The sequence below is a fragment of the Typopeltis vanoorti genome, chromosome 4 (assembly GCF_054136105.1).
Source record: "Typopeltis vanoorti isolate ZY-2024b chromosome 4, IOZ_Tvanoo_1.0, whole genome shotgun sequence".
NCBI classification, from domain to species: Eukaryota; Metazoa; Arthropoda; class Arachnida; order Uropygi; family Thelyphonidae; genus Typopeltis; species Typopeltis vanoorti.
In genome coordinates, this window is record NC_143552.1 from 41,509,424 (window position 1) to 41,533,332 (window position 23,909).

At 36.6% G+C, this 23,909-nt stretch overlaps 1 protein-coding gene across 1 annotated transcript in view; it reads left to right on the top strand.

Moving 5' to 3' along the window:
- The window catches only part of LOC150107252 (tRNA dimethylallyltransferase), a 193,727-nt gene extending 187,345 nt beyond the window's left edge, over positions 1 to 6,382 (top strand). The window contains exon 11 of the mRNA XM_090391751.1: positions 6,185 to 6,382. Within this exon, the coding sequence (XP_090247877.1) occupies positions 6,185 to 6,267 (83 nt within the window). The 3' untranslated portion in view covers positions 6,268 to 6,382. The remainder of the gene's footprint in view (positions 1 to 6,184) is intronic.
- Positions 6,383 to 23,909: the final 17,527 nt, after the last annotated feature.

Here is a 23,909-nt window from a genome sequence, read left to right on the forward strand (position 1 = left end):
CTTAAAATCATATCTTAAGAAAAAGGAATTAATATGCATGTGAATTTAATTTTAAAGTTAAAATGAAGCCAGTATAATGAGATGTAGGTTGAATAATTTAATATGGAATAAGCAGTAAATTAGCCAAAAGTGTTCATAGAAGCTTTAACTTAACTTGTGGATTTGAGAGTTGATTAGAAATCAAATGGTTAAAGATATGAGGTATGAAATATCTCATATCTTTAACCATTTTCACAGAACTCACATAGATATGAGAGTTCTGTGAAAACTTATGTGAGTGGACAATGGGCAGAAACATATTAAAATGAAAAAATTATTATTATTATTATTATTATTATTATTATTATTACCTGACACTCTATGGAATCAAAGACTCATCGAGGGAGGACACCTACCCTACAACTCTCCATTTCCACCACTCAATCCAACAACTACAGCAAAGCACACTATCACCATTTACTGCCCACCACCACTAGCATTTTCACAGACAATTGCAAACATCCATGCCCACAGCAGGATTCACACCTTCAGCCTTTTGGCTGGAAAACAGATATGTTAACCACTTGACCAACCAGGTCAGTGAAATTAGAAAGGAACATGATGTTTTTAGTATTCAAAAAATGTGTGAGTATAGTAGAGCTTATCTACTTACACCTGTTTTACTAATGCTATACCAAAAAGGTTGCTTTTGATGGTAGGTAAAAGACCCAGAGGACGACCAAGATCTTGTTAGATTTGATAATAGTAGTAGTATCTTAATAAACTGAAATGATAGATTCGATGCTGTGCTGGTGACTTATAATGGATTATTGTGATAGAAAATTGTTAATCAAAGCTAGTAATAATGTAAACTTAATAACATAGTACTGTCATTGTATCAGTGATGAATTTTAAAGTTTTTAAACAATCATATTTCAGCCTCAGTAAAAGTAACTCTTCAATCTTTTCACTGCTAAGCTTAAGTTATCTTGAGCAGTTTAAAAATGCTTCTTTGCTGAGCTCAAGTATTCTCAAGTGTAACTTTGCATTTAAAAAAATCTACACTGAAAGAACCTCCAAACGTTTGAATTTTGTGGACATGTAGAGACATCTGTTATGAATATAATTCAGTTAAACACAGGTACTTCTCTGTCTTTATCTGCTGTCTGGAAAAAAATACAGCAATCCCTCGATTTTAAAGGATGTAATAATTTAGTTACTGATTTAAAACATTTTACAAAGTTATTTTTAATGGCATACAGTGCTACACTATTCCCATATATACTATGTTCCAAACTTCCCACCAAAATTTGTGTTGTCTGCTAATTACATAGCATTTTGCTGATCATCTTGTGCCTCCTTTGCAATTGTTTTACTTTTTTTTTTTTAAGTATTTTCCCAATTTTTAATCATAAGTAAAAGAATTAGTGAGCAGAAAAAGTGGAAGTGTGAAAATGATTCAAAAAGTAATCTCATTGGAAGAAAAACTTGAAATAATAAAGAAAAATTAACAAGGCGAGCCCAGAGCAATGATATAGGACAAGAACACAAAATGGGTGAATCAACTATAAGAGCAATTTTAAGTAAAGCTGCTGAATACAAGTAAAAGGTAAGGCTGCTTCAAGTTCATCGTGCATGCAGACCACTCAAAAAAAAGTATTATAATGATTGAATTAGAGAAACTTCTTTCTACATGGATCAAAGATTGTAACCAAAAACAGATCCCTCCTAAACACTAACCTTATTAAATCAAAAGCATTGTCTCTTTGCAACCTTGAAAGAAAGGGCTATCAATGATGGAAAAGAAGAGAATTCCACACTAGTGCTGGATGGTTTGAGCATTTCAAATAGAGAAATAGCCTACATAATGTTCGAATCACAGACAAAGGTGCAAGTGCAGATAAGGAAGTGGCTGCAAATTATTCAGAACTTTTGAAGAAAATTGAGGAAGAATGGGAGCTGTTGTGACCAACAAATATTTAATGTCAATGAAACCACTTTTTTTTTGGAACCAAATGCCTTCCAGTACTTTTCTGGTAAAATTAGAGAATTCTCAGCCTGGTTATAAAGTTGCAAAGGATAGAATGACTCTTTTATTGGGTGGCAATGCCAAAGGGGATCTAAAGTTAAAACCCATGGTAGTTTATAGGGCACAAAATCCTAGGACCCTCAAAGGCATTAATCAAGCTTCCTTCCCCGTTATTTGGAAGTCTAACAAGAAAGCATGGATTACTAAAGCTTTATTCAAAAGATGGTTTACAAGTTATTTTTGTCCAGCTGTTGAGAATTTTTGCAAATGAAATGATATTGATTTTAAAGCTCTTCACCTGGTCACCCTACTTCTCTTGATTCATTGTGTGAGAACATTAAAGTGATATTTTTACTGCCAAATACAACTTCTCTTATACAACCTATGGACCAGGGGATTATCGCGACCTGTAAGGCATACTACCTGAGAAGAACATTTAAACAGGCAATAGAAGCATCATTTCAAGAGAATTCTGTGACATTAGTAGAATTCTAGAAGAAATTTAATGTTAAATTTGCTATTGAAAATATTCATCAATCTTGGAATGAAATTACTGCTAGCAATATGCGAGACATTTGGAAGCACATTCTTCTACATCATGCAAATTATTTTAGAGGGTTTTTCAAGAAATGGGTAATGTTGAGGAAATGCCAACATTGGGCATGAACTGGGTTTTGATGAGATCCATAATGATAACATCCAGGAGTTAATTAAATCTCATTCTGAGGAATTGAGTGATTCCGACCTGCTCAGTTTAGATGCACTACAGGTCACAGAAGATCCTGATGAATATGAAGAAAATTTAACCACTGACAGTCAGTCAAAAGAGATTTCACAGAAACAATTTGAAAGTATTTTTCCTACATATCAAAGTTTTTAAGCAGCAATACTTAGAGGCTGACCCTGATGAAGAGAGAAGCAGTAAAATTTGCAGGAGAGTAGAAAAGGCAACTGGGCCATACCATCAGTTGTATGAAAAAATGAAACAGAACCTACCAAACTACGGTAACTCAATTCTCTGGTAAGAAATAGAAGAATAAATTTATATTCTGAATCTGTTTTATTGTCTTTGAGCTTCATGGTTTTCCTTTAACTAGGCCCTGAGACACACCTTAATTCTTTTATTAAAAAAAAAATTAAGGGTCAAAAAAGAAATTTGAGGAATGAATTATACTTTTTCCCATAGGTTATTATATTTGATTAGTGCGTTTTCGATTAATGCTTTTCAAGGAATGCTACCATGCCTTTTATAATGAACTTAATTGGAGTCACAATGATGGTTTAAATATCTCAGTTTTGAGAATTGGTGATTTTGAACTGTTACTAATCATATTTTTTTAAATATATATTTTATGTAATGAGCCTTTGCATCTCGTTGCTTATTGTGCAAGTTTAAATTGTTCCTTATTTTCTTAATAGTTGTTCCTTATAAATAAATTGCTCCTTATCTTCCTGCTAGTATTATATAATGCTAGCCTCAGTCCAGTAGAATAAAGAATATACTGTAACATTTGTTTTCTATCCTGTTCTTTCATATAATAGTCCAGTTGTTATAATGTTCACTCATAACTGAGCATTTTTGATTTCATTAAGACCTCACTCTTCTCATCATGAAATATAAGTGTTTTCATAATAAATGAGTTATTTTTCTTCCATAATTTTTTGTGTATAGTTTATTCAAAAGTGAAACTTTTTTAGATTAATTCTTGAACTACTTTAGAAAAGTGAGAAAAGTTCTTAATAAAACCAAAAACAGTCTGAATGAAAATACAGTAAAACTTGTTCAAAGCAGAATCGCAAGGGACCAAATATATTTTCCACATTGGCCAAGTTTTCCCATTACACAAAATTGCAAAAAAATTTAAAATCCATTAAAATCATATTACATGGTACATACCTGTTTATGAGTGAAAATCAGCGGTGCTGGCTCTTGTAATTTGGTGATATTTGTAGACCTATGTTATTAAAATAATAGTAATAATAATAATAACACATTATTAAAGTATTAATTCTCCTATTACACTGCACATTACACGTTTCCAATATGCAACTCATTGAGATTTCTTCCGCAGATCTAACAAAGAAACGCGTTTCCACTTTTTTGTGATCATGTCTTTTTGAATGCAGTCCTTAACTGTATACAAGTTCAAGAAGGCTGGAAGAGTTTGAATCAATTGCAAACTGCATTACTTCACTGATTAAATGAAGGGCCTGTTTATGTGTACAAATCTTCATTGAAATATCCTGTTCTCCGGCTGCTTCTCCTCCTCATCCTCCACACCTTCGTTTTGTGTATTTCTTATCCCTAATAGAGCTGTAGCAGATTCAAAGCTGTAATATATGGCTAGATGGTCATCACTCTGAACAAAGTTCTCTGTATCACAGGGAAGTTCTTTTTTTCTCGGCAGAGATTGTATATTGCAGCAATGTTTTCATGCTCCTCCTCCTCCAAATTATTTGCTACATCGCTTTCCCCAAACCCAGCTTTAGCAAAACACTTTTTTACTGTATCTGCTTTAATTTTCTTCACTGCCAACCCGATCCAATTCACAGCATCCAGAACCGATACAGATCTTGCTAATGTATAAGAGCTATCGGCTTCTTATACATTTGACATCAAAGATTGCATCAGAAATCATCTGTAGTGTGATTTGAATATGTAAATAGCACCTATATCCATGTGCTGTAATACACTTGTTGCATTTTCTGGGAACCAGGCGATTTTCACATTTGAAAGTGTTATCTTTGTGTGGCAGATAGCATTGTCAATAAAAAGGATGACATTTCTATTTTCCTTCTTCATTTTTGCATTAAACATGTTTAACCACTCTTCCATTGCAGCTGCAGTCATTGAAGCTTTTTTTAATGTTTCTCCAAATCACTGGTAAATTATTAATTTTCAGATTCTTGAAACATCTTGGTTTTGCTGCTTTTCCAGTCATGAGAGGCTTTCCCATTTCTCCCACCATATTCCCACACAATAACACTGTAAGTCTTTCTTTAGACATTTTTTCCCCAGTACACTTTTCTCGCTTAACCGTGAGTGATTTTGTTGTTAATGCCTGAAAAAACAATTCTGTTTCATTTGCATTGTTAGGTTCACCATATGAACCTAAAATGTTTTTAGGTTCATGCGGTGAAATCATTTCTAGCAGTTTTGGTTTCCACTCACTCACTACTTTCATCCACACCTTTAGATTCCCCATAGACTTCGTTCCACACAATATTGTGCCTCTTCTTAAAACTGTCCAACCATCCTGCAGACGCTTTAAACCGATCATCCCCGAGAGATTTTGCTACTGCGAGAGCTTCACTTTGGACCATTGGACTGGATATGTGAATGTTTTTTGATTTGCATTCGTGAACCAGTCCCACACTTCCTTGTTGCTAGTTACCTTTGCCTTCCTCTTCATTCAACCATTTCCTTGCAGCCACTTGTTCATTATTTTATCCTTTTTATTTAACTGTGTTGTATACTTGTGTTTTGCCACACTTAAACCGCATCATTATTTCTAGTACTGAGAGGTTATCTTTTTCTTTAGCTTCAATGACTTCGACTTTTTTCGTTTAGTGACAACGCCACATGCGATTTAGCCATGATGCAAAAAATGAACTGATCGGTTTGTTGAAATTCGGGTTACGGAAATGTTTGGACTTACCAGAAACTGACTAACATTAATTCTCAAACGAAACAGTAAAAGCAACACGTGCCAAAATCTAATAAATATAGGTGTATTTTTAAAACACTTTCTACTTTATACAAGTAATTTTTAATAAATTCTTCAAATATTGCTTTCTGTTTCTGTGTTTGACAAATTCTACATTATACAAAATAAATAACGCTGTAATGCCTATTCTTCTGGCTGGGACTATATAATTTATTCACATTGAGCAAGTTTCCACCTTGGACAAGTTTTACTGTATAATATATAAGGGATAAGAGTGTCATCTTCTTACATATCTGTAATAATTAGCTGGAAATGAAAAACCTAGATCAAAGAAAAACATAATTTAATAACAAACCACCCACAGTGTGAGGAAAACCTGTCCATATCTTTAAAATTGGCTGCAATAATACTTTGAAAATTTTCATTAATATTGATAAGTTGTAATTCTTTTTCTGTATATATCATTATATACATATATGCTTCTATAATAAAGTTTATTTTGACCTAGAGCATCTACAGTCTCGTGTGCATCACAAATTAAAAAAGAAGTTAGAATCTCAAGGTGAAGAAAGGGCACATAATCAGTCTTGATATGGTCTCCAGATCAGATGGATATTTTGGAGTGGACATTTATCCTAGAAATATGTACGTTTCTTGAAATGGTACTTCGTTATAATGAATGTTATTAAATGTGATGAAAACATTCCATCATTCCTGACTGCATTACACCAATTTTCATACTTCATTGATTTAATTAATACAGTAGTTCAGTATTCTGAATTTCAGTGGTGATTCTGATCATAAGAGAGTGATCACATGCTGAGTGTAACTCAGGGTTCTTAACATTAGTGAGATAATCAACACAAGGTGGGTGGTTGTAGGATGAGGAGGGGTATAATAATGTTTGTGTACTAATGGCAGAAGTGTTTGAAATGAGGGAGAGAAGTTGTTTATGTCATTAGTTAGTTCAAAAGTGATAGGTATTAGTCAGACTTTGTTAATGGACGATGATATAGTTGCAGAAATAGAATGCAAGGATATAGTATTTTCAGAGATGAATAGAATGAGAGGAGAGGTTTTGCTAATGATAGCAGAACAGTCAAAGCAAAAAAAGTAAACAAAAAGACAGAGATGCAAAGGGCAGTTCATTTGAGGCTGTCTGGTGTGAGTTAGAAGCCAGTAGGATCATATAGTTTCAATAAGGGAATACCGTGAGTAGGCATATTTAAATAAATTATAATACCGGAATAAACTCATGTAAAATATTATTAATATAATTTTTGCTTAAGTATCAAAGGCATTTTTAGTACATGTAAAAAGCTAATTGATTTTTTTTTCTTTTTTAATAAGTTAGGAAATTTAATGACCCTTTTTTTAATTATCATACATTAGCTATGTAGGTGGTGCCTTTTGGAATTGTCAATTATACAATTTCAAAAGGCACCACCTAAGTAGCCAATATAAGATAACTAAAAAAGGTCATTCAATTTCCTAACTTATTAAAAAAATAATAAGCAAAATATATATATATATATATATACACACACACATACATACATACATACATACACACACGAAGGTGGTCTGAAAAGTTCTTGGCCTAACAATGAAAAAACGAATTTATAATTTCAAAATTATTTTTATTTTTCAGCATAATCTCCCTTAAGACTAATACATTTATTTCAGCAATGCTCCAGCACCATTATCCCGTCCCTGTTGTGGATCTTGGGTATCTGTATTTTGCAGTAAGATCTGCAAAATACCCCTCTACAGCTGCAATCATCTCTTGATTCAAAGAAAAATGCTGACCAGCGAGGAAGAGTTTTAGTTTTGGGAAGAGATAGAAGTCAAAGGGAGCTAAATCCGGAGAATAGGGTGGATGTTCCAACAATTCATAGTGCAGATCCCTTAATTTTCCCATTGCAAAAACACCTTTGTGGGCAGATGCATTGTCCTGATGAAAAAGTATGTTTTTCTTCTGCAAATCGGGTCTTTTCTCAAGAATTTTTTGTCTAGTCTGGTTTAAAGATCGGAATAATATTCCTCGGTTATTGTTTTACCCTTTTCAAGATGATTAATAAACAAAATGCCTTTAACATCCCAAAACACCGATGCCATCGCCTTTTCTGCTGATGGAACCGACTTTGTCTTCTTTGGCGCTAAAACAGCTGTTTGAATTCTGGTGTGTAATGGTGTATCCAAGTCTCGTCCATAGTAATAAATCGATGTACAAAATCAGTTTTATTCTTGTTAGAAAGCCCCAAGATTTTCAGAGATTTTCATGCGAGTGCATTTTTGATCTGCTGTGAGCAAGCATGGCACCCATCTTGCGCAAAGCTTTTCATTTGCAATTCTTCATGCAAAATATATCCTACATGTTTTTTTGAAATGCCTATAGCCTCAGCAATTTCACTCGCTTCGATTTGCCAGTTATCCAATACCATATCGTGCACTGATCAATGATTTCTGGTGTTTCTTCACTTTTTGGACGTCCTTTACGTGGATCATATTTAAGGCTGGTACGGCCATGTTTAAACTCCGCAGCCCATTTCTTAATTGTCAAAAATGAAGGAGAAGAGTGCCCATAAACTTTTATGAACTTTGAATTGTTAGTTATTGTTCGATTAGCTTTTTACATGTGCTGAAGATGCCTTTGATACATAAGCAGAATTTATACTAATAAAATAATATTTTATGTGAGTTTATTCCAGTATTATAAATTAGTTAAATATGCATGCTCACGGTATTTCCTTATTGAAACAAATATTGAGACTGAGAGTACTTCCGAACAGTGTGCTGGATATGGTAAAGTATTAGTAAATAAGGCTAAATGCATTGACAGAATAATATTCCTAAAGTGCTGTAAGATAGCTCAGATTATTCCTACCTGTTGTAAATTAAAATAAGTTTTTAGGTCTCATAAAGCTCATCAGATTTATGTAAAGGCTAGTAGGTCACTTTTAAATTATCAACTATATGAAGCTAAAAAATCTCTAGCCCTCTTAATATAGAAATTGTTTATATCAAGAATGCCTTAGAATCCGTATTAGTGGCCGAAACTTTTTACACTATTTTGCACATATCATCGACACTTCATACCTAAAGGTTTTCAATGCTTCTTGCGATAAGTTAAAGCAGAAGTTTGATTCACTGGTGAGCCACTCTAGAACCAGTGCTAATGTCTGTGATGTGGTGGATAGACTAGTCATAAATGTTTTTGGCCATCTGCTAACAGAGAATGAACTTTTCGTTTTATGAAAAGGACATAATTTCACCATCACTCCGAATAAGGTACCTCTTATGGATTTTTTTCATAGCATAGATAGAGGTATTTGATCCTTATCTCAAAAAACAGCTAATTGGACTCGTTTTGAATATGCAAAAATTCTTTTTAATTCCAATCCTCTGCATCCTAAGCTCTCTCTCTCTTAATTTAAAGCACTGAAATAATTGAATAATAATTTAATTATTACAAAGGCTGACAAGGGAAATGCTGTTGTTATTCAAGATAGAAAAGAATATGAGGAAAAAATGTCTCTATTTCTCCGAGATTATTCAACTTACAGGCCCCTCACATTGGATCCTACCGGTAGTCAATTAAACAGATTTAATTCTCTTATCAATAATGTATCTACTTGGAATAAGATCAAAAGAAAAATACTTAAAACCTTTGGTCGTCCACCTAGATTGTATAGTCTTTAAATTTCATAAACCAGGTATTCTATTAAAACCAGTTGTAGACTTTATAGGATGTCCCACTTGTAAATTTCAAAATTCTTATCTAATTTACTCACTTCTTCAACTAGAACTGTTACTTATATAAAAAAAAAATCCTTTGGATTTCAAAACTAAGATTTTAGTTCTTTATTTGGATGCTTCAGATATTATGATTAGTTTAGATGTCGTTTCATTATCTGACAGCATTGAATTACTACAGCAAGAATTTCTTCAAACATGTTCAAATATATGATTTTGCAATACATTCTGGTTACTTTTCCTTTAAAAACAAGTTATATCAACAAATCGAAAAAACAGTAATGGGCAATCCTATTTCTCCTGCAATTGCCAACTTCTTTATGGAGCACTTTGAACAATGTATTTTTGACACCATTTCACCTAGACCTACTCACTGGTTCAGGTATGTAGATGACATTTTTGCTATCTGGAATAGCTGTTTTTATGAATTACAACAGTTTCTCTCTAAATTAAATGCACTGCATCCAAGGATCCAATTTATAATAAGCAGTTAGCCTTTTTAGATCTTTTAATTCTTTGTCAACAAGATATTAACCTACATTTTTCAATTTTTCGGAAGAAGACTCATACAGGCCAGTATACCCATGCTGAATCTCATCAAAAGGCTGGAACTATTAAAACACTGGTTCATTGGCCCACTCCTATGTTCTTTAGATGAACTATTACAAAAAGAATTACAACATATTATTTCCACTTTTTTTTTTTATCTACTGGTTATAAGATTCTTTCATCAAAACAGTTTTGCTATCTCTACCTCTTCAAATACAGAAGAAATAACTTGTATTCTTATCCCTTATGTACAAGGCATTAGTGAATGCATAGTGAAAGTTTTAAAACTACTAAATATTTTTGTTGCATTTTGCCCCATCAAAAAAACTCCATCTTTCTCACTTCTCCAAAGGACAAGTTTCCTCATCTCAATTATCCTGGTGTCTACCAGATACCTTGCTGTTATGGATTATCTTATTTCAGACAAACAGGAAGGTCTGCTTTTATTTGGCTAGAAGAACACAAGTCTCACATTCAATTCCTTAAGCCTGAACAGTCTGGACTTGTGGAGCATGCTATCAACACTAGACATACAGTTCATTGGAACAAGACAAGAGTCCTTCACAAAAGTCGGTTCATTCCTCATGTAACACCTTTATAAAGAAACATGTGAAACTTGACTTCACTCTCCCAACTTAAACAGATCTGATGGTCTACATCTGTCCCCTTTGTGGGAGATAGTACTTTTTAAATCAGCTTATCTTTGCTAAGTTTATTTTATTCAGTTGGATACACACACTATCTACCAATAATTGTCCAGAATCTTTAGCAATTTACAGTTGATTCCAGCAGGTAAATCCTAATATTGGGTATGTCCACCTTTGGCTTTGATCACCTCCTGCACCCTTTGAGGGCAGCAGACATCAGGTGGAATTTGTCTTCATTCCTCATCAAAGCAGCACTGAGTTCAGCGACAGATCAAGGATGTGCTGCTCTTGTCCTCAATCACCGCTCCAATTCATCTCACAAATGTTCAGTGGGGTTGCAGTCTGGACTGTGCACAGGCCAGGCCAGTCATTTAACACCCGTCTCTTCACACTATTCCATAACAGCTGCAGCTTTGAGGCAATGGGCATTGTTATCTTGATAGTAACATGGGTCTGTTCCATAAAAACTACATAGTAGGCAGCACCTGATTATCCAGAATATCAAGGTACTGAGCTGCTTTCTTGAAACCACTGATGACTACCAGTGGTCCCGCTCCAAACCAGCCGAATGTACCCTACACCATCATTCCACTACCACCAAACTTTACTGTGGATACAACACACTGTGGTAACAAGTGTTCACCAGGCTGCCTCGACACCCACACCCTGCCATCAGACTTGGAAACAAGTGAAAATTGATTCATCGCTCCAGAGTTCTGTTTTCCACTGGTCAATTGTCTAATACACATGCCCTTTGCATCAGGTCAAGCGAGCTGCCTTCTTCGTTGTTGTGATGTTCGGCTTGTGTGCTGCTGCTGCTCTTCCGTGGAAACCCAGTAAATGGAGTTCTTTTTGTACAGTATTAGTGCTCACCATGGTATTACTAGCGATCATCATGGATGATCTGTGCTAATTATGGCCATTTTTGTGTGCCACCCGTTTTAACACCCTGCTGTCCCCTTTCAGTTATTATCAGAGGCCATCCTAAGTGTTTTCCTGCACTACTGATGTCAGAACATCTCCATTTGTTGATCACATCGCCCACTGTTGATTTTGGATGCTCCATTTTGAGCGGCAGTGATGTATGAACATGCCACCAATGTGACAGCCCACGATGACACTTCTCTCAAAGTCGCTTAGTTTACGGCTTGTTGCCATACCACTTCCATTCCATAACAGCATTCAACTGCTATGATGAAAATACTGCTTCCTACTATTTGTGCACTGGTTTTTATGTTATTAACAAACCTGGAATGTTCCAGAACTTCAAATAACAGGGGGTGTCCAGACAATTATTGGTAGACTGTGTGTGTGTGTGTGTGTGTGTGTGTGTGTGTGTGTGTGTGTGTGTGTGTGTGTGTGTGTGTGTGTGTGTGTGTGTGTGTGTGTGTTTTAAATAAGTTAGGAAATTTAATGACTTTTTTAGTTATCTTACATTACCTACTTAGGTAGTGCATTTTGGATTTACATGTACTGAAGATGCCTTTGATACTTACATGAAAATCATACTAATAAAATATGTGAGTTTATTCCGGTATTATAATTGATCAAATAGTTGTTATGGTCATGAGGTATACAGAAGAATGTAGATGGCATGCTTCATTGGCAAATTTGTAGGATGAGTTATTATTGGGGGGGGGGGGTGCTCACAGATAGAGAAGGAAATGGAATTTATACACATCTAAGAGATAATGAACCTTAAGTGGTGTACCCTTCATAACAAGTTGTCACAGGGTAGAGGCATGTTATGATGGGGGGGGGGGGGGCTTGAGGTTCAAGAGTGCTAGATCTGGTCAGAGAAGTTAGTAGTAACCAATGTAGCCACACTACCTTTGCTTGGGGGGGGGGTATGCATGCAGTCTTGACTTAGGATTTTGCCAGATATGCAGAATGTTCTGTGAATGAGGAATATATGTGTGGTATTACAAAGCAAATGATAATGACAGACTGAGGCATCAGCTTAGAACAGTGCCATGGCATAAGAGTTTGGAGGATAGATGTTAGCAGTGCATGGGAGATGGTTAAGAGATATTTGAAAAAAGCAGTATCAGACTGTATTACCCAGATTTAGAGGATAAATTAGGCAGGAATTTGGATGAATAGCATCATTAAACAGGAGCTGTGGAAAAAGTTCTGAAGAGAATATAAAGTAAAAGGTGATCAACAAGCCAATACGTAGTATAAGACACAAGTAAGAAGGGTGATCTATATGGTAAAAAGAAGACCAAAACTAATTGTGCTGGAGAAGCTAGCTGATGGTATCAGAATTCCCAAAGAGTTCTGCTTTGTGGCAAGTAAAAGTAAGAATGACTATGGAAGGGATGGCTTTAATTAGTTCTGATGGCAGAGAGAGATAACAGAAGCAAACGAAATGATTGAGTTGCTGAGTGATCATTTTGCAAAGGTGTACCATCAAGGTAGAGATACTATAGTGTCATTTGACTGATAGGAGAATAGAGATAAATGAATTGTATGTGTTTACACTATTAAAGACTTAATGCAAACACAGGTATGTGATTAGATGGCACATCAGCGTATGTATTATGAGAATGCATAGGAGAATTAGCACCTCTTCTGACCAAGCTGTTTAACATAAGCTTCAGTTCTGGGAGTATGCTGAAGAGCGGAAAGAGGGCAAAATAGTTCCATTACATGAAAAAGGATCCAAGACAGAAGTAGCAAATTATATATATATCTAGTCCATGTGGTTAGCCAAGTGGCTATGTGCTTTGCAACCATATGCCTGGGAAAGGAGTGTCCTGGGTTTGTTTCCCATCACTGATGTGAGGAGCTTAGGATCTTTCTCAGATATAGCCAAGTTAGCCAGTCTTGGGTGTGGACTGCAGGGTTTTTCTCCCCAGTTTATCTGGAGTTTTTCATCCTGCAAGCAGGCAAACCAGCCTTGAGAACTCGATGCGCTTTTACAGACCATAGACCTTTTATAGACCATATTATTGGTATTTGTACTACTACTACTTCTACCAATACTGGGCGATGTTGGCTGTGTGGAAAATCTTCAAGTACTTGTCTTGTTGTATTTATCGGTTGATTTTGCAAATTTTGGGTAACAAAGCAGAGGTCTGGGTTGTATTCCCTCTTCCATGCTGCAGCCTTAAAGGTTCCTTTGCATCAAATATTAAGCTAAGATTGTTTTTCTCAGCCCAGTTTGTTAATGCTTCGCCATTTTCATCATTATTATTGTAATTCCACATGGTGTGGTGGCTGTTAAAATCTCCTATGTAAATAGTAGGATGTGAAAATATGGGAATTACTTCAGGTGGCCATTCTACCAGGGGAGGCTTATAGATGTTAATCACTGTGAGATCTTCAATTTTGGCTATGATAGTGTGTATATTCTGATTAATATTTGCTGATATTAAGTGGACATTCTCTATATTATTGCATACATAAGTTCCACAGCCATGAGCTTGGTGATGTGTAGCTCCTAGTATATCATACCCTGCAATTTTTCCTCTAGATTTCAATTGTTCATTAGATGTGTGCGTCTCTTGAATGACAGCTATGTCTATATCATTTTCTCGAAGGATTATTGAGAGATATTGACTTTTAGCAAAGCTAATTCCTTCAATGTTGAGTTGGCAAATCCGGAAATTAGCACCTAGTTTTCTTTTCTTGTGGTCTTGAAAAGAACCGTTTGGTGATTGCATAGCTTGTAATTTCATGTGTCTATAGCCAGGAGATCGTTAAGATAGGTCTGGCTGCCAGTAGTCGCTCTACTCATTTAGCCTTACCCAGGGTGCACCACATGGAGGCGAGCTAGGAATACATGCCTTTATTCAGATTTAACATAAATGCAAAATTTCCCTAAAGAGAATTACCTATAAATAGCTAATATTAGAAATCCTTGTACATATAGTAATAATCCATTCATATAATTTTTCTATGTGAGTATTTTGTAAATGGTCCTTAAATAACTAACAAGAAATAAAGTAATATAGAGGTGATATTGTAACAAGAAGGTCAGACTTCAGAGTAAACTATTGTAATCCGATTATAAACATGACCCCAGGCAGTTGTTATATGAACCGAAGGCACGTGGGGCTTCCCACGTGGAAACAATGAGAGGAGAAGGTGCGGTGTGCAAGGAGAATTAGGTGGCATCTGCAAATCAGTGACGTATTAGAACAGACAAGGAGCATATAAAAGTCTTAGCGACGTGAGTTCGTGGTCTTTTTGCCTTTTTCATTCCTAGTTAAGGTTTTGGTGTTTTTTTCCCCTTACTGTTTTCCATGTGGAGGGTCGTAGCTTCAAGGCGACGGAGTCGTTCAGTGGCAGTAATATGGTCAAAATATTACTTGTCTGAGCATAGTCATCCATGCGACGTGACAAACAGACAAACAGCGTACACCGAAACTTTGTGTAGCTCCAGCCATACCCTTCTGCCAAGCAGATTCATGGACATAAGGTAAAGAAGTGACCCCATGATTGAAGTCACCAAGAAGTCAAGGCAAGGAACAACAGCTGAATGAATAGGGTGATGACTTGAAAGAAACCTACAAGAAGACACGATGAAAAGTATCTCCTAATATCTCCTAATGCTCTGTATAATTTCCCGTGGATCGGACTTGTGAAGACAAATTTTAGGACTTTAGCACCTATTCCTCTAACAAGGATCTTTGTAGTTATGGAAGTGTAGAGTTACAAGAATTGTCATTAGTTTAAGGTTAGTTTGAATTCGATGTGTTGTATGTGCATTAATTGAGGAAGAAGTAAGGCATTCATCTACATATTTGTGTTAAGTAATCGGGTTTAGAACAGTTTGGATTTGTTAATATCACCTAATGAGAGATACCTATTGTGAACTAGATCTTGTTTGTTAATTTGTGCATAATTAATTTTTAGGGACCTTCATTTAGCTTAGTTTTGATTAACATGTATTGTATTTTAGAATGAATAAATTTCTTTGTTTCTTAACCCAAAGTACATGTATGATTTTTCTAGCCAATGTACCACCTGCTAAAAATATCGAACCTGTATAAGTAAAAACGCGGGAAACGGTTACGACTGCTGTTTAGAAATATTAGTAAGGGCTTGTTTAACGTTGATATTTATTGGAATCGTGATAATCTGTAGGTCAATTCCCTGACAAGAAGTTCTCTCTTGAATAGGAATCAAGATGGCGGAGCTAAACAAATAACTTTTATTGATTCCGAAAAGGACTTGACCCCAGAGTTTATAGATCAGGGAGAATTCTCCTTGTTTGAAGTCTTTGCACACGATTTAAGATTGTAGGAGAGGCCACGAAAGATTACATCAAAGGCCCAGCAGACAAGGGATATAGTTAAGAGTTAAACAAGACGAGGTTTAAGATTCACGATTGAAAAAGTTTTAAGAGGTAGTTAATACGAGAGATATAGAATAAATATATTAATAACAAATATAACATTAATATGGAACTGCAGCATTCCTATAGGCCCCCAACCACTTCTTGAATTGACTGCCTTATCGAATATTTTTGCTTGAAAGACTGGATTTTGCACTTATTGTTCACACTCACTTCACTCTTGGCAACCTTCACACATTCACCTGCATCCACATTAACTGTTTTAAGTTAATGTGGATGCAGTTGTTCACCATGCTCTGAACAAAACACTCTCTAGACACCCAACATCAAAACCATTTAGATGCAGTCTGTCGGCCTTATACAAATCCTTCATTATGTCAAACTCGGACCATAAGTCCACAAATCCTACATCATCCCTTCTGCACAACGTGAATTGATTCGTTTGCTATCAACGCCCTCCTCAATTTGTATCTGTCATAGTATCAGAACAATTGCAATCGTCACCTGCTTGCTCTTCATTTTTGCTTCAACAATTCCTTCACATCCTCCCTGACAGATTACATCTCACCCACACCAGACTGCTTCAAATGAACAGCCACCCTCATGCCTGTCTCCTGTTATTTTTGACTGCAGTTCATCCCTAGAGAAAACAAGCTTCCTAATTGGTCTTCTTCGAATGCTTTTCTACACTAGGTTCTCAAGTGTATCCATTTATGCGAGTAACAAGCTTGAAATTTAACAACATGCAAATATATCAGGTCGCTGTTAATCAAAATAGAAGCTCTACAACAAAATGTACAAAAAAAAAAAGATTCCACAGCCATTGAAACAGTTCTTGAAATCTGCATTCAAAAGAGAAAATATCCAATTTTCTGATTGAACAGATATAAAGGGCTGACCACACAAAAAAATATTCCATATACATTAAAGACATTGGGAAGGATTTGACAGGTGACATATAGCTATTTGGAAGGAAGCACGAAGGAAGACTGGGTTTCGAGTCTAGTCGGGGACTTGAAATTTTTTTGAGCCTTTTTTTGACCGGTTCCCGAGTTAGTCGATCTCTGGCACGGGCAAGCGGGTTTTTTCTCCCGGAAACTCCGGTTTTTCGTCCCGTAAACTCAAGAAAATCGACCGTCGAACCCACATTGTTTCAGACATCAAATACGCATATTAGGGTTAGGAACCACGAGATGGCGGCACCTATAGTATCGTCTCTTCACTGCATGCCGCTTAAGTAGTGATAGCCTTGGACCAGCTATCTCTGATTGGGTACCAGTGGAGATTGAACTGCCCACTCAGTCTCCAAAAAGTTAAATAGGGCTAAAAACGGCCTCGCCTACTCCCTGTATATACGGGAATAAAAAGGCGTTAGCTGATTTTTTTTTTTTTTTTTTTGAAAAGATAGGCAGTGTAATTAAGGATGTTGCTGATATATGCAGTACTTGCAGAATAATTTGATTACGCTCGAATTCTGGACATGTCAAAATGGTTGTCAGTGCAATGTTAGTAAATATAAAGTCATGCGCTTTGGTGTTATTAGTTATTCACTCTCGTATTGTATTGGTGGGAACATAGCTAGAAGAAACTGATCAGTCTAGTGATCTTGGTGTTTTAGTAATCAAGAAATTCAAGGGCCAAAATACAAAGATTGTAAATACAACTCAGAGGATGATTATTAAGGTAGATATGCTGATCATTTTAACATCAATTTTCCATCTGGAAGAAGGATGATAATTGTCAATTATTTTCTGTATCAAGATCTCACTGTATCCCATAAGTAATAGATTAAGTTTTATTTTATTTAATTATTCTAATAGAAAAGACTCAGAAGAACAAATTGTGCAGGCTCGGTCTACAAGGCTTTTTTAGTACCTATTATGTGTGAGGATGATGACATGAAGATGTGTGGATGTACCAGATGTACAGCCTTATGCACCGAGTACATCCTAAAAGAAGGACAAGTCTGGGAGAATACTATGTTCTATCCTGTGATATCAGATACTGAATGGAGAGAATATCACCAGCTCATCGAAACTGAAAAATGCTTAAACAATGCGCTGAATGTATCCCTAGAGTTCGATGAAGAAATATAGTAGCAGTGAAATGGATGATCAACTATTAAGAAAAAGATTCATAAGAACGGCTCAGACGTCGGTTTTTCGGGCCTCAGACCGAGGCCCTGCACTTTCAAATTTCTAAGAAAATTTGCAAGTGCAAAACTTTTAGCCAGCCCTGTATAAGAAGAGGAAAAGAGGGAGCAGAGTTATGAAATATATATGAAGTGCAGGGAGAAGTATGTGCATATAAATCTAAGTCAGAATATGAAAAGAAATTCATTGTGCAGATTAAAGGCAATCCAAAAAAAATTAACGTTATGCCGGGTACAAAAAAAAAAATGGAATTACTGAATGAAGACTATATCTGTGTCAGAAGAAGCAGGTGCATTTCTGCAAATAATGAGCACTCATTTAAGTAAGATCTATCAACCTGTGTATATAATATAAAGCACAGTCATTACTACATTGGAAGAAAGGGGTAGAGGCAGAGCATGAGAAAGAGGTTCTAGTACTTGTCCATAACTTGGATAAGAATTCGACACATCAACACATAGTAATTTAATATTCGGCTGAAATGGTTAGGCCCTTTACGTGTTTTGAATGATCTGAATCGCGTCTTAGGAAAGATCCCGAATGAAACAATGTTTGATAACTGCTTTACACAAACATCGTGCAAAGGCATGTCTAATTATTGACATGAGTGCCTCTTTTGTGATTTTAAAGATTTTAGAGTAGTTAAAATTCGAAGATAACGCTAAACATTTCATAGGATACTAAATGAAAAGCTTTTTCGTAAACTGGAAAATATGGGATGAGTATATTTCTTTCAGTTGGATGAGTGGGCAGCATATGGATAACTATAAGAAACATTCAAATAATTCTATAAAGCAATTTCAAAATCATTGAATTTGCTGGATGTATGGGTAACTCATAGTAGCTCTCGGTTTAATGTTGGTAAGGGTCGTGTAGAATAATTTGAATCGGATATATCGCTTTCCTACCCTGCCAATCTTTTCGCATCATTAGCAAACGGTAATCTGGCAGATTCAGTATGTGCTCCCATATACCGATTTAATATCTTTTGACAAAGTGCATAACTTTGACATGGAAATATATCAAACGGCATGTTATAATGTTTGGAGAAACGAATGAGGCAATTCGCATCCAACTGGTAGGAGTCCGGTGGATAGGAATTTGATGTCCAAAGGTCTCAAGAGAATTGAGACGTTGAAAGAAACGTTGCCGTTAAAGGAAGTCATTTTCTTCTTTAAATATCTTGATATTATTGCATCTGTAATGCTATGCATAGATTTGGTTCCCTGGATCCAAGGGAATAAATTAACAATGGAAAAACTTCAAAGAAGAATGGCAAAGGTTAAATCGGGATTACAGAATGTAAATTACCAGGCAACATCGAAGTTATGTGGACTACCTAGTACATATACAGGCAACTGATTAGAAACCTTTATGCAGCCTTAAGTAAAGGTCATTTACACAGCATATTTGCAAATTACTTGGTTACGTGTGTCATCACGTTTTGTAGGCAACTATTTAAGAATTGGCTGATCAGTAATCGATTGCGATAGTGTTGATCACGGTGAAAAAAACAAGATCTTTCAGAGTTCGATAAAAGCGTTTATTATGGGTGCCAGTCTGGCTAGAGCCACAATTTTGAAAACAGAGTTGATTGGCTTCTCAAAAGGTGAGATATCCCGCGTGTTTAGTCGGTTGAAAAATCAACCCCATTGCTTGTCTAAGAGGCGTAACCGTGCTTCTGAAACAGTCTGCAACGAGATCGCTTCATCTTAGAAAGCTTGTACAGGCAAACGAATTGACCAAATCATTTAATGGGGGATGTTCCTGATCCACATCTCACCGAACTATGTACAGGGAATTGAAGAGGATCGGTATTGCCAATTGCATGCCTATACGGAAACCATTGATTTCTGCAAAGAACTGGAAAGTACATCTACAGTAGTATCAGGAACACCATGATTTCACACTGGGGAACTGGAAAAAGTCATAATTCGACGAGTCACGGTACACCTTGTTCTATACCAAAGATGGTGCACGGTATGGAGCATATTCTGTTGGTATGGAATGGTTCTCCTGATATTGCTGAAGGTTGGGTGTCCTCCACGGAATATCGGAACATTGTTGTCAATCAAGTACATCCATCCTGCAATGTCAACTTTGTATCCAGCAGGTGATGATTGTTTAATGGATAACAAGGCTACTTTCTGTCACGCAAGAATTGCTCAACAGTGGTTCAGTGAGCATGACAACTTCCACAATCTTCTCTAGTCACCAAAAAGCCCGGATCTGAACTCCATTGACAATGTGTGGGACATGGTAGAAAAATCGATTCGGAAACAGAGTCGTATTCCGTCAAATTTGATGCAGTTTAAAGAGTGTTTCAGTATTCACTCGTATATAAATGCAATCCAGCACTGGTGAATAATTCGGACTAAAGCTTGTTCAAAATGGCATTAAATAAAAGCTGCTAATTCAGTAGTCGGTACGGTATGTGTAGGAGAGGAGCCTTTAGCTCAGTCAGTATATACGAAGCCCTTTTGGGTAGAAAGACCTGGTCTCTTTCAACAAAAGGTGAGTTAGCTAGTCTCATACAGAGTTAGATGGGTTTTTCACCTGGTTTTCGACCCCCAGAACAGGCAACCGGCTTGTGATCACACACATCTACAGACATAGGACACACCAGGAGACATAGACGTTAACCAGTTCATCCTCGAAGCGGTTGCGGTTTCAAATTGTAATAGGCCATGCAGGGGCGGCTCGTGCATAAGTACTCTGGAACTGCAGCACCCACAATTTTTCTCGATATATAAATATATTTATTAATTTATATTTGTTTGTAATATTTAATTTTATCATCAACAATCCTATACAATTCTGTTATTTTGTATAAAAAATAATAAAAATCCATCTTGTAGCACTTAGGAGGGCGAAGGATGCTAGCAGCATTGTGTTTACCACAGCGTCATATTGCTACGCGTCATATTGCAGGCATATGCACGTCATAGTGAGATGCAAACTATTAGCGTAATGCGGCACTGTCCGTCGGTCAGTTCCACTGTCGCTTATGTGCAGTTTGCATAAGTAGTAGGGTGTTCGTAGTGCTTATCGTGTTTACTCCGTGTCTTTAAATATATGGACATCACAATTAAAGGATTTAATTGTAATGTCCAAAAATTGTAAATCCATTCCTTTAATTACAATTAAAAGAATGGATTTTATTTTTAAGTAATTTTGAATTATACTAAACTGTATAATTTTATCGATGAAACAAAACAAAAATATATTTTATTTTTAACTAATTTTGAATTATACCAAACTATAATTTTTCGATAATAAAAATATTTTTTCATCTTTATTTATTTTTTTAAATTTTTATCATAATTTTGATGTTTTATCCAAACAGGTATACACTGTACTTACAGTGTGTATGTATATTTCGAAAGTTGCAGCACTCCTCACGATTTCAGGCCACGAGCCGCCACTGAGGCCATGCCTAATACGAACGTAACGGGCCACTAGGCCTAATACGTGAAAGGAGGAGGAGGGTGTGTAGGAGAAAGACAGCTGATATAGTAAAGGACTACTGTATATCTTATGAATAGGGTTTGTTAAGAATATATCGGGTTTTTTTTTTTTTTTTTTTTTTTTGCTATATGAAAGTTAGGGGGGAAAAGAGCATCCGTGAAAGTGTTAAGTTAGTGTGCGGTTGAGCAAAGGAGTGAGAGGTATATTTTTCTCTCGTAGAACATCTCGTGAGTGATGCAGTTTCCCTGTTAAGTTTACGAGTGCATCTAGCTTGAATGGGTTTAAGAGAAGCTATTACAACTGTTGTAGGTGATGCATATCCTCAGTCGATAAGTCCTTGGCTATCTACTGCAATCTGTTTATAATGATAACAACAAAAACAGGGCCTCTGTAGCCGTATATGAATGAGGTTTGTATCCATTGCAATAGACCAACTGAAGTAACACAATTTTAAATTGAATTCTAGTTACTGACTAGAGGAACTTTCCCCAATCGTTTCTTCTACCAGTTACGAATATGTATTGCTTGGAAAGAAGCCAACGACACCATAGTGTGAGGAACAAACAGCAATGGTGCCCACCTCAATAAGATGTACGACCTCCTTTCGCTGCGATGACTGCATCAATCATACGGGGCGTACTTCCCACAGATGTATGATATTGATCAATCTCAATATTGGGCCATTCTTCCTGTAGGCATGTAATGAAGTCCTGGACTGCGGGAGGGGTGAAGATGCCCATTGACCTCACCCGATGATCCAGTTCATCCAGCATATGTTCAGTAGGGTTGAGAAAAACGTCACCATACTTAACAAACCTGTCAAGTGTGGTGACGTTCATGTCCCTAAGGCACTCAGTTACAGTAGCAGCAGCCTTGGCACTGTGCATTGTCTTGCTGATATCAACAATAGCCAATTCCGTAGAACGCCACAAAGTTGGAAGCATGATATTGTCCAGAATGTTCAAATACCTCTTGAATGTCAATGTTTGTGGCACCACAAACGGGTCTGAGGCCGAAGCAGAAGAAAGAGGACCATACTTTCACACTGCTACTTCCGAATTAGATAGTTAAGGTTACACTCTCTGAAAAGAGATGTTCCCCTGGCATCCGCCACACTTGTTTATCTGCTCAGTAGAGGATGTAGCATGATTTGTTGCTCAGTGAAACATTTCAAACTTTACAAGTTCCATTGTACACGCTCTTTGCACCACTGAAGACGAAGCTGCATTTTAGTTCCGATAATTTGGGGTTTGCATATTGTAGTCCTACATGGAAACTCATCTTTTGACCCTCAGTTCTGGATGTGTTTGGGAAATATCCAGAACTATCTTCGTGCCCAGAAGTCCCTTTTGACGTCTAGGACGACAATGGCAGATTTCACAGAGGAGGAGCCTGTGTAGCTCAGTAGAAGTGCGTTTGCACTCTACAACGCTTGACCGCACGACGAAAGGCGTTTGAATCTAGTCGCCGACTAGAGAAACTTTTGCTAAGCCTTTTCTCAACCGGCTCCAGAGTTAGTCGATCTCTGGCACGTGCTAGCGGGTTTTTCCTCCCGGAAACTCAGGTTTTTCGTCCCGTAAACTCAAGAAAATCAGCCGTCGAACCCACGCTATTTTCAGACATTAAACATATTGTGTTAGGGTTAAGGATCACTAGATGGCGGCACTTACTAGCCGCCTTCTTCACTGCGTGTCGATTAATTAGTAATAGCCTTGGGCAAGGTATCTCTGATTGGCTACCAGTGGAGATTGAACTGTCCACTCAGTCTCCAAAAGTTAGATAGGGCTAAAAAAACAGCCTCGCCTACTCCCTATACGGTAACAAAAAGGCGTTAGCTGATTTTTTTTTTTTTTTTCATTTCTTCAGAGCACCTTAAGGTCATGTTCAGTGAGCATAATGGATTGTCCACTGCGGGTAACACTTTCAGTGGTCTCCCAGAACTTCCTTCTCAGTATAGTATTACTCGTTATTGATCTGGAATGGCCAAATTTGCCAGACAGGCCTGCAACATAATAAACACAATGCTTCTTTCAAACTCCGTCAGTTCCCTCCTCGCAGCCAATTCACCAGGTAATAGTTGCACTCACTTAGGATAATCATATTCCTATAATTTATACCGAGTATAAACTCGTCACATCACACGCTGCATCTTGCCCATGGGGATATCCGTTACTTCTTTCCAAGCAGTGTGTGTCAGGAATGGGCTACCTGGTTTTATCTTCCACGTATTCGTGTTTTTCATCGCATAAATTCAAGGCAATCAGTTGAATTCACAGTATTTCTGACAATACTATATTATATTAGGGTTAGGAATTACAAGATAGGGTATTTGCTTGAGCCATACTCTTCTTCCTA